This window comes from Sylvia atricapilla, chromosome 6, assembly GCF_009819655.1.
Source record: "Sylvia atricapilla isolate bSylAtr1 chromosome 6, bSylAtr1.pri, whole genome shotgun sequence".
NCBI classification, from domain to species: Eukaryota; Metazoa; Chordata; class Aves; order Passeriformes; family Sylviidae; genus Sylvia; species Sylvia atricapilla.
Window position 1 is genome coordinate 32,001,485 of NC_089145.1, and position 17,169 is coordinate 32,018,653.

The 17,169-nt window shown below is 36.0% G+C and overlaps 1 protein-coding gene across 1 annotated transcript in view; it reads right to left on the minus strand.

Moving 5' to 3' along the window:
* SPRED1 (sprouty related EVH1 domain containing 1) overlaps positions 1-17,169 on the minus strand; it is a 58,464-nt gene that overhangs the window by 18,478 nt on the left and 22,817 nt on the right. Inside the window, exon 2 of the mRNA XM_066321434.1 lies at positions 5,464-5,638. Within this exon, the coding sequence (XP_066177531.1) occupies positions 5,464-5,638 (175 nt within the window). The remainder of the gene's footprint in view (positions 1-5,463; positions 5,639-17,169) is intronic.

A 17,169-nucleotide genomic window follows, 5' to 3' on the forward strand; every position in this document is an offset into this window, starting at 1 on the left:
TGATTTTTCTCCCTCTAAACCTGTATGAAAACAGACCACTTAGCACAGAAGATGTAAGTAAAAGTGCATTGAAAAAGGTAAAATATTTTGTTGCATCAAAATTGAACTTGTATAGATATAAGAATCTATACAAGCAAGACTTAATGCCTGCACTACCTGAGAGAAAATTTAAAAGCTATAGGCCTCAGTTAGTAGTGAGACACAAATTTATAAAATTCCAGCCCTTCAATAGTATTAGTTACATCCAGAAATACAAAAAATCCAAATCAAATTAAAAAAAAACATACCAACCATCCCTGGAAGCATTTTTCTCTCCCTGAAACACTTCTATGCTTTGCAACAATAGTGAATTTTTAAATTGTAAAACTTGATTTTGCCAAAGGCTTCCTGATGCTCAAGCATGCGAACTATCATGGGGGCTGGGGAGGAAGTATCCTCATACACATTCTCCAAGGCCTGGAAATGGAAACCAAGCTTTTTCAATGCAGATGTATTTTAAAACTATTGATTCAGAACTCTTCACATCATAGGTGAAGACCATGTACTCTCCCACATGGTTACCCAAAATACCCACTCCCAAACCATTTTAGGTAGACTTTCCACAAGATCTCCAGAAATAAGCAGAGCAAAGACCTGAAAAATTGTAAATAAAGTGCCTACAGCTTTACTAAGTTTCATTTCAAAAAACACCTCATGGGTTACTGTTCTGAAGGTTTTCTTATTTGGAGACTTAAAATCAGACTTCCATGCCGATATGAAACATCTACCTTGGCACATAATGGAAAATGTTGCAGAATCATCAGACTCAAGACAGAAGAAAACCAGATCCACATGGCCAAAACTTAAATTCTCAGAGCATAAATACAGCTGTATTTCTACTTTAATATAATGAAAAAATCCTCTTAATATCTAGATGCCATTATGTGTAACACTTATTCACTGCTATGCAGAAGTACCTGTTTGCTTAACGTTTCTTTTCTCATCTCTAAAAATGAAATTCATTAAAGACAAAAAAGTCTGTTTAGCTTATATAGACAAGATCAAACTCCAGAGTCAGAAATTTTCTATTTCAGCACTTAAAACCCAAATATTTTTAAACAGAAATAAATGAGTATTTAAGATATAAAATCATTATCTGGAGCCTATTTCAGGAAAAACAAACAAACAAACAAACCCCCTGCATTTCATGTAAATGTCTGTCTTGGTAACAGACCCAACAACTGAACAGTTTGAGATACTGGAACTTTTCCATTGGTTCCTAGCTGTACTTTCAAAGCTAACAAGAGCACATACAAGACAGACAGCTTCACTGTTTCTCATTCCCAATCCAAATCCACAAACATATAAGCACAGTTTTTAAATGCCTTTTCTGCTTTACCCTTGGGTAGCACGACCCGAGTATACTCATGCTAGAGAGTATGTGAACCCAGTGCCACAGTAACCATATGACATAATTATTCTATGCATACTTCTTTTCATTCAGTTCAAGAAGATGATGTAAGGGTTGTACTACAGCCCATCAGAATCAACCTTCCCTCAGACTTTAAAGATAATTTAAAAAGTAAATATTTAAGTTCGCAAACAGTAGATTTTTAGAAGAGAATGGTATTTATATTCAGTTTTAGATTTGGTTGTCTCTCCCTTTACACAGTCAGTTTTTATTCAAAGGAAAGATTTTAAATTTCATCACTCCTGATTCATGATCTAAAAGATACTAGTAATATTTTTTTTCCTTCTTTGATGAAAACTTGCATGGCAAATGGTCTGGATAAGAAAATAAACCTAACAAATACAGAAATCTATTAGACCTTTCATTCAAGAAGGCAAAATTCACCAAAGCCTAAACACCAGTAAGTTTGAGCCTAATATGTGTTTAGCACTCTTTAGTTGTTAAGACAGAAGAGAGCTACTGTAAACACAGAAAGAGAGAACAGCAGACCTGACCAGGTTACAAGTGAATGCAATTGTTCCAAGCAGACTGGCTGGAGCCTGACCTAGGAAGGTGATTATAATAAAGGGGGAAATGTGTAATTACGTGAAAAGTTTTCATTAAATTCCCTTACATTCAAACACAAACCTAAACAATCTGAGCAAACTAGCAGGGATCATTCTCTCTCAAATTAATTCAATGGTGCCACCACTTTGATTTTCTTCTCAGATAACTAGGATGCTTTTCGTGAACACCATGAGATGTTTTGAACAGCTCAGTACTGCACAGAAATTTTGGAAGTTCTACATGCAGTCTGAAGCTGGTTCACAGAAGGGCTGACAGCAACCTGCCTCTTAGGTCTAAAAAGAAACAACACAAGCCCTCCCCAACAAGGATCCTCAATATTGTGATGTTCATTTAGGAATATTTAATTAATACAGCACTTGCAGACTGAGATCTATAGTTGTAATTAAATGCCTGCATAGCCTATAAAATACATGGAAAGATCTGGCACATTCAAATGGAACTGCAATGTAGTGTCAGAAGCAGCAACTAAAGCTAATTAATTCCTCTTCAGCATAACAATTTAAGAGGCATCTGGAAGATACCTCCATCAAATATCTCATCTGTAGATTTCAAGCTGCTTTGGAGAATTCACCTTTTCTACTGACACATCAGTTAAACAGTTATACTGGCATTACGATTCCCATTTATCTTAGGTAAAAGCCATAGATCTGAACTCTATTTACTTTCTAACCTAAGATATTTCAAAACCTATTCTTCCTCACGTCACAGAAAATTGTTCTAAGTTCCACACTCTAGGTTTCCAAGGTAAGGGAATTTCTGTACATTTTCTGGAAGCTAAGCCAATTCACAAAAAAAGACACTTATTGGCCAGAAAAAATCAAGATATAATCTTGATTAGAAAGGTATTCTAGCAATGTGTAATGTGACTTTAGAGAATGTAGGGAAGTTCATTTGTAAAGATGACTTTCTCTTTTAATCCATAGAAGCTGTGTGTACCTTGCAAAAAAGTTAGTGAACTGCAAACTATGGTCCAAGTGACTTGTAGATATTACAGCAGATTATTATTTAAACATCCTGAAGACACATGTACGCAAAGTCTGAAAAACTGAAATGTTAAAAACTGTTTAGGAAGTTTTTTAAAAAAATATTCTTACACTTTCTTTTCAAATACACTGGCAGAGCAACCAACTAAACAGCATACTACTAACTTCAAAGATTATTCAGGCATTGAGATTTACCAAGGGCAGTCTAAAACGAGACTAGAGGGAAACTGGTGCACAGAAACAGTGGATTCAGCATAACACTTCCGCAAAATCTGAAGATGATCAAAATATTTCGTATCTGCTCAACAGCAAATACAGTGGCTTCTACTTCGCTTTTAAATAAGAAATAAAATACATAATTATTATGTAATAAAAAAGTCACCTGTCACTTCTATTTGGGAAAAAAAAAAACCCAAATGTTCGGCTTTATTAAAGAAAAGGTTAAAATTTGTGCTTGAACAGTGAATCCACAAGAATATCCTAAGAATGAATGTAAAACCATTAACCATATTGAAACTATAATGATCAGAACACTTTTAGAATCAGTGACGTGTCCAACCAAATTTCTCTTTCAGTGCCTGCTATCTTCTGTCATTCTAAATAAGTGTCATGACCTAATTTTGTCATCCCATGTCCTGGTGTAGGATCTTGTTTCTTCTGTGCCAAGTGGGGTCTTGTTGCATACCATATAACTTGGTCGCTAACTCATTACACATTAGCTGTTGCTTATAATTGCATTATCAGAAGTCTGTAGAAATACATGAATACACAGTGACCTTTCACTCAGTTATCAAAGAATTACTGGTTCTCCAGTGTTCTTCTCCACACCCTAAATGTATATTTGTTAGTTCCCTGAACTTTATTCAAAATACACAGGACAGATGTTCGTCCTAGCTGCACTTCTTCAACCTTTTATCCTGTGTTTTTGAGGGGCTGACTTCCAACAGAAACTTCCCATAACTACAGCAAGATTACAATCTGCCCTGACAGACTAGTTAGGTCACATTTGGGGGGCAAGTACAAGAAGACAGATGGACACATGATGGGGCACATACAAAAAATAAAAACCAAAACAAACTGTCCAAGACAATAAAGGTTTGGAAAACACATTCATGCTAATTCATGAGCTTGATTTTAGGCAGGAAGAGGAGGAGAAACATTTAAAGCCTTCTACCAGAAGTGGAAACAGAACAAGCCTTGCCTAGGGGAAATGGGAGAGAGGACATTGCAAACAGATCAGGACACTGATGGCCGGACATTTTTATATGCATGCAGGCAAAACATTAAACCAGTCTCTAGTTTGGAGCATTTTATTATTCTTAAGGCAGGCTGTGAATATTCCGAGTACTAAGAATTAAAAAAAAAATATCAAATATCTCTAAATGCAATTAAGCGTCTCAAAAAGAGCCTCAACAAGGCTAAAAAGGGTTCTAAAGGGAACTACTGCAAAGTGGGGAAGGAACTGCAGGTGCACGTAGCTGTGAGGGAACACAGGGTACTCTGCTAATAGTGCTACGCCCCACTGAAACAACTGAGTCAGCAGAATTTCTATTTATATGCTCTCTTCCTGCAACAGTCACAGTCAAGGCAGAAAACTCAGCAGTCCTGCCTCAAGGGAGAAACTGGTTGTCTTGAGGAAGGGTCAGCAGTACAGTATAAGAAGTAATTCTATCTTTTAAGCTTACAGAGGAATCAAAGTTCATTTGCAGAAAAGAGTAAATTCTTGAAAAAAGTCATTAATACGGAGCTTTTGTGCCTTCTCCACTTCTCTTTGTTTCCACAGTAAGACACAGCCCCATTCAGATATCTGTTTGCCACACAAGCAATCCTTAGTAAGCCCATTTTGTCTTCCTTAGGTCTGCAAGTAGAAATGGTTGAGAACATGCACCAGTTTTCCTATTTGAGGTTTATTTTCATGATGCTTCTTAAGTGATGTTTATTGTAAGAGATGTATTTTATGTAAGGTAGATGATGAATGAATATTGTCCATGTGTTCAGCAAATCAGGTCAATTCTTGGACCTGTCAGCTTCATGCTGTCTTTCAATATGAAGTTGATCTTGTGTAAAATCGCTTCTTTTTATCATAGCCATATTCCACAGCAAACCAATTCACTACTGGGGAATTCCACCTGATTGCATGTTCTTAATAAAATTCTCCTTTCCAACACTCCTCCTAAATGCAGTATCACTGCTTAGAAACAAGATTTAACTCTAATCTTTCGCTGGAAGAAAAATTAACAGCAAAAATTTTCCCAGATGGAAACATTCCTAAAAAATGAATGCGCTTGATTCTAAAAAAGCAGGATATTACAATTAAAACAAATAATTGGCTCGTTTGGTACACAATCATTGATATAGCATTAGACTGAGACTGTAAATTTACTTTGCAGTCTACAGCCTACAAGCAAGCATCTATACTTATGTCCCACACAGTTTTATGATTAAATAGATGCAAATTGTTACCGTTTTATCCCTGAGTCGTTCTCCATGGATAAGAAAATCAGCACAGCTATTCTCTTCCTGGGGAATGACTTTGAAGACTGTGACACAGCTTAGTCCACCCCCTCCAAGTGGTAACCATCCACCACTTGAGTCATCCCGGGTCATCACCACAGCTCGCACTCGTGCATAACTATTACTGAAAGAGAAGCAAAAGAAGAAATTAGTTTTCCATAACAACCTAAGTCTAGTAAAAAACAAAACCAAACCAACAAACCCACAACCAAGATCACAATAATTAGCACTGTCTTTGCACAAACATCGTCTAGAAGAAAACAATTTCAGACCACCCTCAAAAAATGTTCCTCTGTATTTTCATGCCTTCATTTGGACTTCTCAGAGCTCGTGGTTTTTTGTAAAGACGCTTAACCAGAGAATATAGTTGCCAAATCAAAACTCATATTCTTCTAAAAACTTTACACTCAGTGATCTAGCTAGAGGGCTGGAAAGAGAATAAGAATCAACTCCTGATTTATTTTAGCCTAATCATGAAGCCAGTCAGCCACCATGAAATTGCACAGAAAAGAGAACAAAAACACAGAAAGAGGTCAAGCCTTCTGTCACTAAAATCTAAACAAGAACAGGCTTCTAGCCAGAAACCCTACTTCCCTTCATCCATCCCTCCTCCCCATGCATATAACGCGTCCTTTGCAAGGGTAGGTCAGAACACACACTGTGGGGTTTGAAAACAGAACCAGTTACAACTACTTAAAATCCATATATGCAGTGTCTACTTGCTGCTTCTCTCCTGTATCTGCATCGTGTATAAAACTACTTGCATTTTACAATCTAACAGCTTTTCCCATAGTTAAGTATTTTAATAAAATAAACTAATTATTATCATGTCATTACTTAAAAACCAAGTTCCAGAGTACTGTAAAAGAAGTAATTTCCCTCTCTCTCTGCTCTTAAGTTTTTTTTTCTTTTAAATTACATGAAAACTTTTAGTTTTGGTTACGAATTTGCCACTACATCACTTAGAAAACCCCACAGTTTGTCAGGGATAAGATGCTACATTTGAAGTACAGTCTACTGGATGAGTGTAGCAGTTGATGATTGAACATTTCAACACCTTAAAATAAGGTGTTACCTTTTTGCAACATATTCCTGACTGAGGTTTTAAGTACTTATGCCACTTAGTACCAGTGGTGTCAAATATAAGGGCTGAAAAGGAAATATTAGAAGACATCAAACTTGTTCCTTCTGTATCTGAGAAAACTATTCACCAAGCTGTTGCACTTCTAAAAGATCACTGCTTTATTTCTAACATCCCCCCAAATTCCAAAAAATAAAAAGGTAGGCTTCTATGTGTAATTAATATATTACATTTGCATACACATGTATGATTCACAAATATGATTCACTTGTGTGTGTATGTATAGATATATACGCATATATACATACATAATACACATACATATATATATGAGATTTTGCAGCAGCATCTAAAGCTTAAATACATAATGGTTTGTAAAATGGAAAATTATACAAGACTATAAATTTTTTGTTTATAAGCTGAATTTTTTTGCAGCCTCTGGGCAAAGCCCCCTCCTCTCTCTAAATCTCATAGTTAAAATGATGGTTCAGTCAATGTTGCTTACCATTTCTTTACCAACATCTTTTACTTAAGTACTCAAACACAGCAGACAAATACATTAAAAAAATCCAATCCTTCACTGTATGTACCTATCACAATTTTAAAATCTGGAAATAAAACTGGTTACATCTTGATGCTTAATAATATTACTGGAAATTGAATCATTTCATTCACTGGTCTCTATCACTGTGTTTCACTCAGAGCTAAGATCAGACTGTAGCTGTACACTTCATACACAGGTAGTCTTTCATCTCATTTCTGTCAGAAGAGCCTCTTCTGACAGAAACTGAGGACACCAGGACTCTCCTCTAAATCAATAAGAAATAGGATCAAATGATTGGTTAAGCCTCAAAACTGTCTTTGCTTTTCTCAATTTAAGTGAACCACAAATTTAGCTTTTAAGTTATTCACTCTATAAATTTGTACATAAATCTGAATATTAGAGTCTTTATTTGTATATCAATCGACTGCAGCAGGAGTTCAGTTAAAGAGAACTTCCCTTAGGCTACTTGAGAAAACCTACTACAACATTATTTTTTTCTTAAAATGAAAGTTCACACTCCACATCCATTTTCTTTCCAAGAGCTGCTAAGGATAAGCAAAGACAGAGGCTTAAGCTACTTCCATTCAATAGAGTTCTCTGTCAAGTGTTGGGGTTTTCCCCCTATCCCATACTGAGATGCTCTAGTCTGGTCTAGTTGACAATCTTGTGATTTGCCTTCTATATATTCCAAACAAACATTTTAAATATTTATCCTTTCAAGTATTTTAGAAACTACTGTCAAATCCACTGCATTAGTGCAAAATCAAATTCGCCAAAAGGTAATGTTTAATGAATAATCTCTTAAATTGAAACAAGCCCATTTTTCCATATAATCACCCTGTAGATTAACTAGACAAATTCTGTTCTTGTAACAACATGTAAGTCTATGAAGAGATTTTTAGTTTTATGTTTCTGTTGGTGGCTGGTTTTTAATATTATTTTTAATATTTGAATGGAACTCACAATTCATAACAATAGCTATTTTTAGCAACAACACAAGCTGGTTTCCAATTAACCAGAATGTAGTGGCAGGAACTATGAATGACTCCCACTTCCAGAATCCCCTGCAAACAAAACAGGATCTGCTTGTCACACTACTAGCACTACAAAAGCACTTGCAAGCCTTCTATCTGTAAGCACTATAGCCCCATCTACTCTTGGGAACTTTAGAACAAATCGTTAAACTGCTGGTGGTACCTTAGCAGTGGGGAAAAGGGCAGACAAGGCCCTAGTGTTTTTCTAACACAGCCTAAGGCTTTTACCTGCTTTTGTATGTTTAGCAGTTCTATCAGGAATATCTGAACAAAAGAAAAACCAAACAAACAGGGCAATCGGTTGAGCATTGCCCTTACAAAGCCTTTTACCAGAGCTACCCACAAGCATGTGAAATGGAGCATGAAGAGCAGCATTGCAACAGCAGTACTTCCAAAGTACTTCCAAAGCTACTGTACTAAAGCCAACTCTTCCTGAGACTCCCTGGTTTTAGTTCTGGCTACCGGAAATTCTTGAGGCAGAGCAAGGTTTAAAGGAAATGGTACTCTGGCCAAAAGAGCACGCTGCTTTCTTAAAGTCAGTACTGAGGATCAGTAAAACTGAGGACAATGACATCGGAATCCAAGATCAGTTTTTAACGACTAAGGAAACAGATCTCTCTAACATCTGAGTGCCTCAGGTAGGCGATAAGAGTACGGTATTATGTGATTAAAGGGAATTATAAATTGGAATAAAGGAGAAAGAGAAAAAAAAACCCAGACAGTTATTTACACTGTGTTTTACCTCTAGCAATGAAGACTTACTGAGGAGTACAGCATGTGTCCGAGTGCTATACCTAGTTTACCTGAAACAAAGCTATTTGAAGATAGCATAATAAATATGTTGTGTGAAGTTTCATTCTAAGAATATAATCAAATGAAGATCATTCTTATACCAGAATCAAAATCGGAAGTGGGGTGAATTAAGCAGCCTAAGAAAGTATTAGGGGCAAAATCAAAGGGTTATAAACCGTAAGCGGACAGCAAGAGATGATCTACAGTCCTGCCTGCCAGCAGCAGACATTTTAAGAGCACCTCTGACAAGAGGTTTTAAAGGCTCTCTCCTCCCTCCAAAAGCTGTGTGTTTATATCACTGTAATGCTCTTGGGCCCAAACTGACTTATGAGGTGGATGACCAAACTGTCCTACAAGCTCAGGAAGAATGTCACTGGCCAAGACAGGCTGGGACCTTCAGCTCAGCAACTAATGAATAAGCCTGCTTTTGGTGGCTGGGGAAGGAACACAATTGTAATTTCATCATCATTATTATTTTCTTCCTTTTTGTGGAAAAATAAATTACTTTGATAACTGGGGGTATTTCTTACATTTAATATCAAGATAATAAAGATAACAAATGTTGTTACATTTGTCCTTTATTCCATTAGCCAAGCAAAAGAAAATTAATATTTAGAATTTTTTGCCAAAATACTTTTCACAGAGAAAAAGGGGAAGAGATGTTAGTGATAGTGAGGAAGCAGCCATCTTGTTGCTTTACATATACTTTAACCTAGTTTCAACAGTATGCAAATCTTCCCTCTCCTAGTTCATATTAAACATTGTCATTCTTTTACTTGTACTGCTTTTTGCACATTTCTATTTTAATATAGGGCTGAAAAACAAAAGTGATTTCAGAAATGCTGCTTAAAGCAATTGCACTGTAATTGGTTGTTTTTAGTACTATACTGCTACTACCATTACCATCAAGAAATCTGAACCTGCAAGTGGAATTATAAACTGAACCATAAGAGAAACTGACTCTTTCAGTTTTGGTAAAAAAATTTAGAACTATGATTTCTTTCAAAGCTGGAAAACAGATTTGAAGAAAAGGACTTTGAGTTTCATACAGACACCCAAGCTGAACACAAGCGAAAAACAGGCCCTTGAGACAAAGGAGGCCAACAATGTTGCCAGCAGGTCACAGAAGCTGATCCTGTCTCTACTCAGCCCTACTGAAGCAATATCTGGAAAGCTCTGCCCAGCGTTGGGCTTTCCAGTACACAAGAGACATGAAGCTCCTGGAGTGGGTCCAGCAGAGTGTAACAAAAATGGTTAAGAGACTGAAGCATCCATCATATGAAGGAAGGCTGGAAGCTGGCACTGCTTAGGTGGAAGAAGAAAAGACTTGTGGTTATTTCCTTAGTGCATAGAAATAGCTCAAAGGAGGGTATGAAGAAGATAGGCAGAGGCTCTTTTCAGTCATGCCCAGTGAGAGCACCAGACACAAGGGACACAAACTGAAACACAGGAAGTTCCATTTGAACATCAGCAACCACTTTTTCATCCAGAGATGCCTTCCAATCTCAAATATTCTTTTTTTCTTTAATATTGTATTTCAAAGCACAGCAATTTCAATAAAATACAACTTCATAAATATAACCCATAAATACATGGGTTAATTTATAAAAATTCATGATACTTTGAAGGAAGAGCTGTCACTGTGCAAACTGCTACTTAAACACTTCTGATGAGGCTAAGGGAAAAAAAAAGGCATTCTGAAAAATCGTGACACACTCTGCTATGAAATTACACTATCTTTGCTGGCACCCAAGTAGTAGCTTCAGGCTGGTCTTCAAATGTGAAATGGTCATGGATCAAGGCTCTTTACCCCTGACTGACACTCTACACAGGTATTTTAGTCCCTCCAACTTCTGGTGCAATATACTTTTCTATTTGTAGTCTTACCAAAAGAGCATATATGATCACTTTTGGCTTTTTATGGTTATTATCCAAACAGCTTAGTGGAAGACTTTATGATTCTCAGCTAGAGAAGTGCTCATGAGTACATAACACGTCCACATACCAAAAGGTACTGTCAGACCACTAAGCTAAAGTCTGTTTTACTTGCAAATAGCATTTTCTGAGTACTGACTCGATATAGAAAGAAAAATAACGTCACCAATAACACATGACCTTACTGGTACACCGCTGATGTTATAAACCCTTTGTTACTAAAGGTTTAGAGAACGAGTGCCACTGGCACAAAATATTAACGACTTACCTAAAACAGGAGGGGATGAAAATGTAGCGCAAGTGCTAAAGAAGACATAATTTACATCAAGAAAATGTTTGACAGCATATTTTATTATTTTTTAATAAAGAGGATATTGCCATAATAACAGCTACTAAACAAGGCTGGCTCTGCTTAACACGACTGTAACTTTTCTCCTCTCAAAATTGTATCAACAGATCAGAATATACACCAAACTCCTATGCTGCTAGAATGCAAGACTTGTCGGATTTTCTCCTTTAAAAAGAGGCAAGAGGTATTCTTCACAATAAACAGAAAATGTGCATGGCTACTATGCCTAGATAGTTTATTTCTGTGAGTAGTTCAGCAAGAAAAGACATGGAAAGTTCCAGGAGGAACTACAGACAAATGCTGTTACATTTAGGATATAACTAACCACACTGATTTACTGAAGAGCTTTGGATTTTGTCAAAAAACCTGAATGGAACATTTCTGCTCAAATAATAAACCCCAAAAAACCAACAAAACAAATCAACAAGGAAAAAAATCTACAGAATTTACAGAAACCTGAGCCACCAAGCAAAATGGCTTGAACTCAAAATGACAAAAGGAAAAAGCTACATGGGAAATAGTATTATGTAAGGAAGAGATAAGTGGTATTCTCAAAGAGCCAAAAATACGTGATTACAATTATTACTTAGTAGAAGAGGTTCATAAAACAAGTTTAACAGTGTACCTACAATTCTTATCGGAAAATGAGACACAAATGAACAAGTGTCAAAATACTATGTTGCTCTCATGAACTGTTCTCCTGGACACAACATAAGAATAATTAAAAGAAAATCAAAAAGTATAAATGGAGTCTTAGTGTTCCTGTTTGAATACAGATATTTTATGTCCATATAAAGTAATCAATACTAGATGGAAGAATGGCTGCTGCTGTAAGCTCTTTTGCAAAGCACAAGGGCATATGAAGAACAGAGAAGCTGTTAAGATTTGAAACCCATTGAAATTACATATAAAATACGTATATGACATTTGTATGGAAAACATTTTAGCCCTGTTCCCCAGCAGCTTCTCGTTTCATAACTGTAGTTGGTTTCTATTACTTCTGTATGTCATCCATGAGGGCTGGTTAAATGAAGTAATATTTTATCACACTAAAGGAGACGACAACACATACTTGGATTCTACTCGTTTTAAAGAAACTGCCTTCTGAAGGCCTAAGTTTTCATGATAGAAAGTGTTCTGTAACACCATCTGGTTAAGGCATATTACTTAGAAAATGGTATCTAATATAAAATACACATTAAAATAAAAAACCCAAATAAACTTATTTTTCTTTCTACCCTTCCCCACAAAAATTAAAAAGAATCAAAGTAAAGTTTGAAGATGGCTCCACAGGTTTTGGACACATGTAGCAGAACTAAATATATAGCATACAGTATGTAATTCCCCTTTGTAGTAGTGTATGAGATAAGCTTGACACGGAAGATAGTTTTTGACCACTTCCACAGCTGCCGGTTCACAACAGAGGACTGCTGGTACCAAGGACTACTGGATTAAAGTCCATACAGTTTTAGGTAGATGGGTAACATAATTTGAGCAGTCAGATCCTGGTCCTCATATACCCTCCAAGTTTAATGGGGTTCTTCCAGAAAACCCTAAATTTGCCTCATTTTAAAAAGCAGACAGCATTCTGGAGTAGACTCCAGAAATATCCACTCTCTATTCTAGCCTGTCTCCCCTTCTCTGCATATATTCTCAAAGTTACTACTTCTTCCTTACCTCAATTTCTGAAAGATCCACAGGAATCTCTTAACTCCATTTATAGTACAGAACTGTCTGTACCTTCTTTTAATTCTGTTAAATCATTACTTTTTTCTTACCAAGCTATTGGGTACTGATGCCATGTATTTGATTTGCTTACCATGGAAATGTGTAGAGAAAGATGGACGAGTCCATAAATGAAACAGGAGAAAAAGGTTTAGTTTGGGATTTTTTTAGTGAGAAAAGTTACCATTTCTTTCCAACCTTGCAAAAACAAACATCTATAGAAATGATGGAACAGAAGCTTTTCATTTTCTTGAGCTCTTCAGTAAACTCAGGACAAGCACAAGTCTGCTGCCTAAGGCAGGTTCCACTGAAACTAAGACAACTTGACACTTCCAGTAAATTTTGTCAGACAGCACCAACCAGTCTAGTTTTTTTGGTTTTTTTTTTAATGAAGCTTACAGATTCAGCTGCACTTTTCATTTTCCTGGGAATAGCAATGATGACTACAGTTTAGGACAACAATTTATGGAAAGATTTTAAGTAATATTTCTATCTGAACAGGTCAGAATACTGTCTTCTCTCATAGCCATTTTTCTCTAGTCTTATATGCTCATGAAGTTCAAGTATGAAGCATGCAAGTGCAATTAGATCAGTTTCATTGTCAAAGCTGGTCATTTAGCCACGGAGGTTATATATGAGTGGCAGGACTGGAAACGCTGTTAAGAGATGTGAATACATTAGTCAACATGCCATTTTGTAATAAAGGTCTTGACCACTAAAATAAGATGAAAGTAACTAACACATTCCGTATAAACAATTTTAGCTACCCTAAGGTACAACAGACTGTACTAAATATGTTACTTTCAAACAAGCACTTGTGAACTTTTTATTCCTTTGCTTGTGGTATTTAGGAATAGTACTCCACACATGCTCAGATAGCTATCATTTTCCTCCACCTAAGAACTTACATAGCAAAAATAAAGGACAAAGCTGTTATACTTTCCCAAATACGTTAGAAAACATCACGGTTTTTTTGTGTTTACTCTGCCTGAATTTCTGTCAGGTTGTCCTGGACTACAGACCATTTGGGCCACAGGAGCATCTGTAATGAGCGCAATCCAATGAAGCTCAGAGTTGCCAGCTGGTGTACAGAGCTTAGAGGGTGAGCTGCTACATACCCTTGAACTTCTGGCAATGCATTATGGAAGAAAAAAGCAGCAGATCCACTGAGCTTACTCACCTAAAATAACACTTGATATTAGGTAGACAAGCGCAAAATCTAAATTTTATTCTTATCACATTAAAAGAAATTGCTAAAAGGTACAGGTCATTTCTGGCATGCATTTCCCACTCAGCTTGCACAGAAAAGGAACAGAACCTGGCACCAAATAAAGCATATCCACACTTATAAAAATATTCTAACAGCCTTGCTGTGACATTGCTAATGAATGTTGTATACAAATAACATTCAAGTGTTTAAACCCATATAAACTGAAATTGTAGCATCACTCATTGATACTGTTAAATCTAAAGCTTGTCTCAACATTTACAATGATGTGGCATTTCAAGGACTTCAGCCACACAATATGAAAGTGATTTTGCAAAGTAGATTATATTCTAAGAAAATCCCTAATGCTAAATTTCTCCTTTTAACATAGTAAGAAAACAGTAAACATTCCAAAGAATGTTTCTAACACAAATGGACAAATCATGAATGTCTGCACTAACAAAACAGAAAGACTACAAAGCAAACTGCAAAATGCTTAACACTGAAGTCAGAGCAAAAAATAAAGTCTGAATGAGCCTTAAGAAAGAAGCTTGTGAACTTACAGGAATTTTTGAAGGTGTATGTTCCTTGACCAAAAAAAGAAGTTACTATTCCCTTGCTAGACAGTACATTTCATGGCTTGAACCAGTCTCTTCTGCAGTTTTAACAAAACATGAATTTCAGAGAGAGAAAGTAAACAGAAATAAACAAATGAAAGACAAATGCAAATACTTCTATTACAATTATAAACCAGAAAAAACCCAAAATATTAATAAGATTATACAAAATGTTTCAATTGTATGCCCTTTATATACATCAGCATGAATAATGTAACTTGCATAGCCACTATGTAATTCTATGATTATGTTTGATAATCTCTGTACTAATAAGCATCTAACCAGCAGTCTAAGCATAGAAATTGATGATACACAAGCCTTAAGGTGAGAACATAGGAATTCTAACAGCATATCCCAAAAAAAGTGTAACTAAGCCTTGGTTTACTACATTCCCCATTCCAACTACTGCTAAAGTATTATTCTTCATGAGTTTCTACAAAAAGCTGCATGTAACAAATATATGGGTTATGTATGAACATAACAAAAAGCCAAGCAACAATAAGGCACTGCAATGCTTCTGAGTTCAAAATGAAGGTTATTTAAGTTCCATTATTCGCTGCTTTTCCAGAAGAAAAGTTTAAAAACTTGTAAGCAATTGCACAGAAAAAGGAGTACATATGCATTCTCCCTTCTCACCAAACATGTAATAAACCAAAATAAGAACAAATTTAGACTTTATAAATGATAGCCAAGAGAACTACTACAATAATCAGGGAATCTCTGTCTATTCGGCACCTTAAAAAGTATCCATTAGATACATTTTCCTTGTTTTGTCAACACAATCCCAAACAAAGGGTTACAACAGAGATGATGAGATAATGAGATAATTTAGTGTTATAATCACATCTCCTTATTTCCTCTTTGGATTTTTAAAACCATTAACACCATTAAAAGGGTAACTGCCTTAAACTGATGAAGGATAGGTTTAGGTATTAGAGAGAAGTTCCTTACTGTGAGTGGAGTGAGGCACTGAACGGGTCTCCCACAAAAGTGGTGAATGCTCCATTTCTAGAAGTGTTCAAGGGTGTCCTGGATGGGGCTTTGAGCAACCTGATCTAGTGGAAGATGCCCCCTGCCCATGGCAAGGGGGTGGAACTGGATGACCTCTGGGGTCCCTTCAAATGCAAATCATTCTATGATAAATTATGGCTTAGGGTAGAACTTCACTTGAAGGAAGAAATTCTGAAAAGGGTGATGGAGACAGCCAAGTCAAACTGCACAAAATATATGATTAGAGCACCAAGAAAGCAACATTGCACAATGCAAGCTCCAAACTGTTTTTAAACACTAGAATCCAAGCAAGGAGTGAAACAACAGCCTTTCAGCTGCAGTCAATCTATGAGACAAAAATGTTATGTAGGAACAACTAAGCAGATTTTTTTTTTTTTTGGTGCAGCTCTAACATCAATGTTGCACAGCTTTACTAGACAAAGCTGATTGTTATCCACTATAAAAGTGGCTATTTGCCCCTTTTATTATACCAAAAAGAAAAGTGTAATAGCTTAAAAAATATAGGCTAAAGTACAAAACTAAAAAATCTTACTAAATTAATGAGACATACATTAAGCCATTCCAAAAATATTTGTGTCTTTGCATTTAACTGCACTGGAAATGAGTAATGACTGCATAATTGAAGAAATACAACCAGAAAATTAAATATCTGTGCTTAGAGAGACAGAAGACATCATATATTCTATCAACATAAGAAGAAATTAAATTAGTAGAACGGACAGGTGTAGATGCAGAAGATCAAACTTAAAAGATTTCAATTTGGCTCCTCTGTTAGTACCCACATGTTTTGTTACAGACCTTTGCTCTTACTGCAGCAACAGAAGGACCTTCTATGTTTATACTCCAAGGACAGGGTCTATTATCACAACAGTGAGGATTACAAATAATTTTCCCTTATTATAAATAACAATGAATTTTGAGTACTTTTAACTGCAAGGATACTGTCCAAGTAATTCAAGTAAGCCAGGAGAAATCATTAACTTTTATTAGCTGGAGTAAAGCAATCAGCATTTTACTATGCATGCTGAAAAGCAAAGTCAAAAGACCAGCAGCATGTTAAAAGTAATTGCTTTAGTGGTGCTAATAATCCCTAAATTTTGAGCTAAAATGCTCACTATTTAGGAATTTAGGCCTCAAGTATCAGCTGCATCACACAGGTTCATCTGACAGACTTCTGTACATTTTGCTCAAAACCCAACATTGGGAAAGCATTTATCAAGCTTTATATACAGGATGTAAAATAGTGGTTTTGAGGGCTCTGCTTCTTAAATTTGGTTGCTCAAATATCAAGAAATTAAAATCAGTTGGAAGAAAGAATCTTCTCTAGTCATGCAGCAATTCCTAGACAGATTAATTTGCC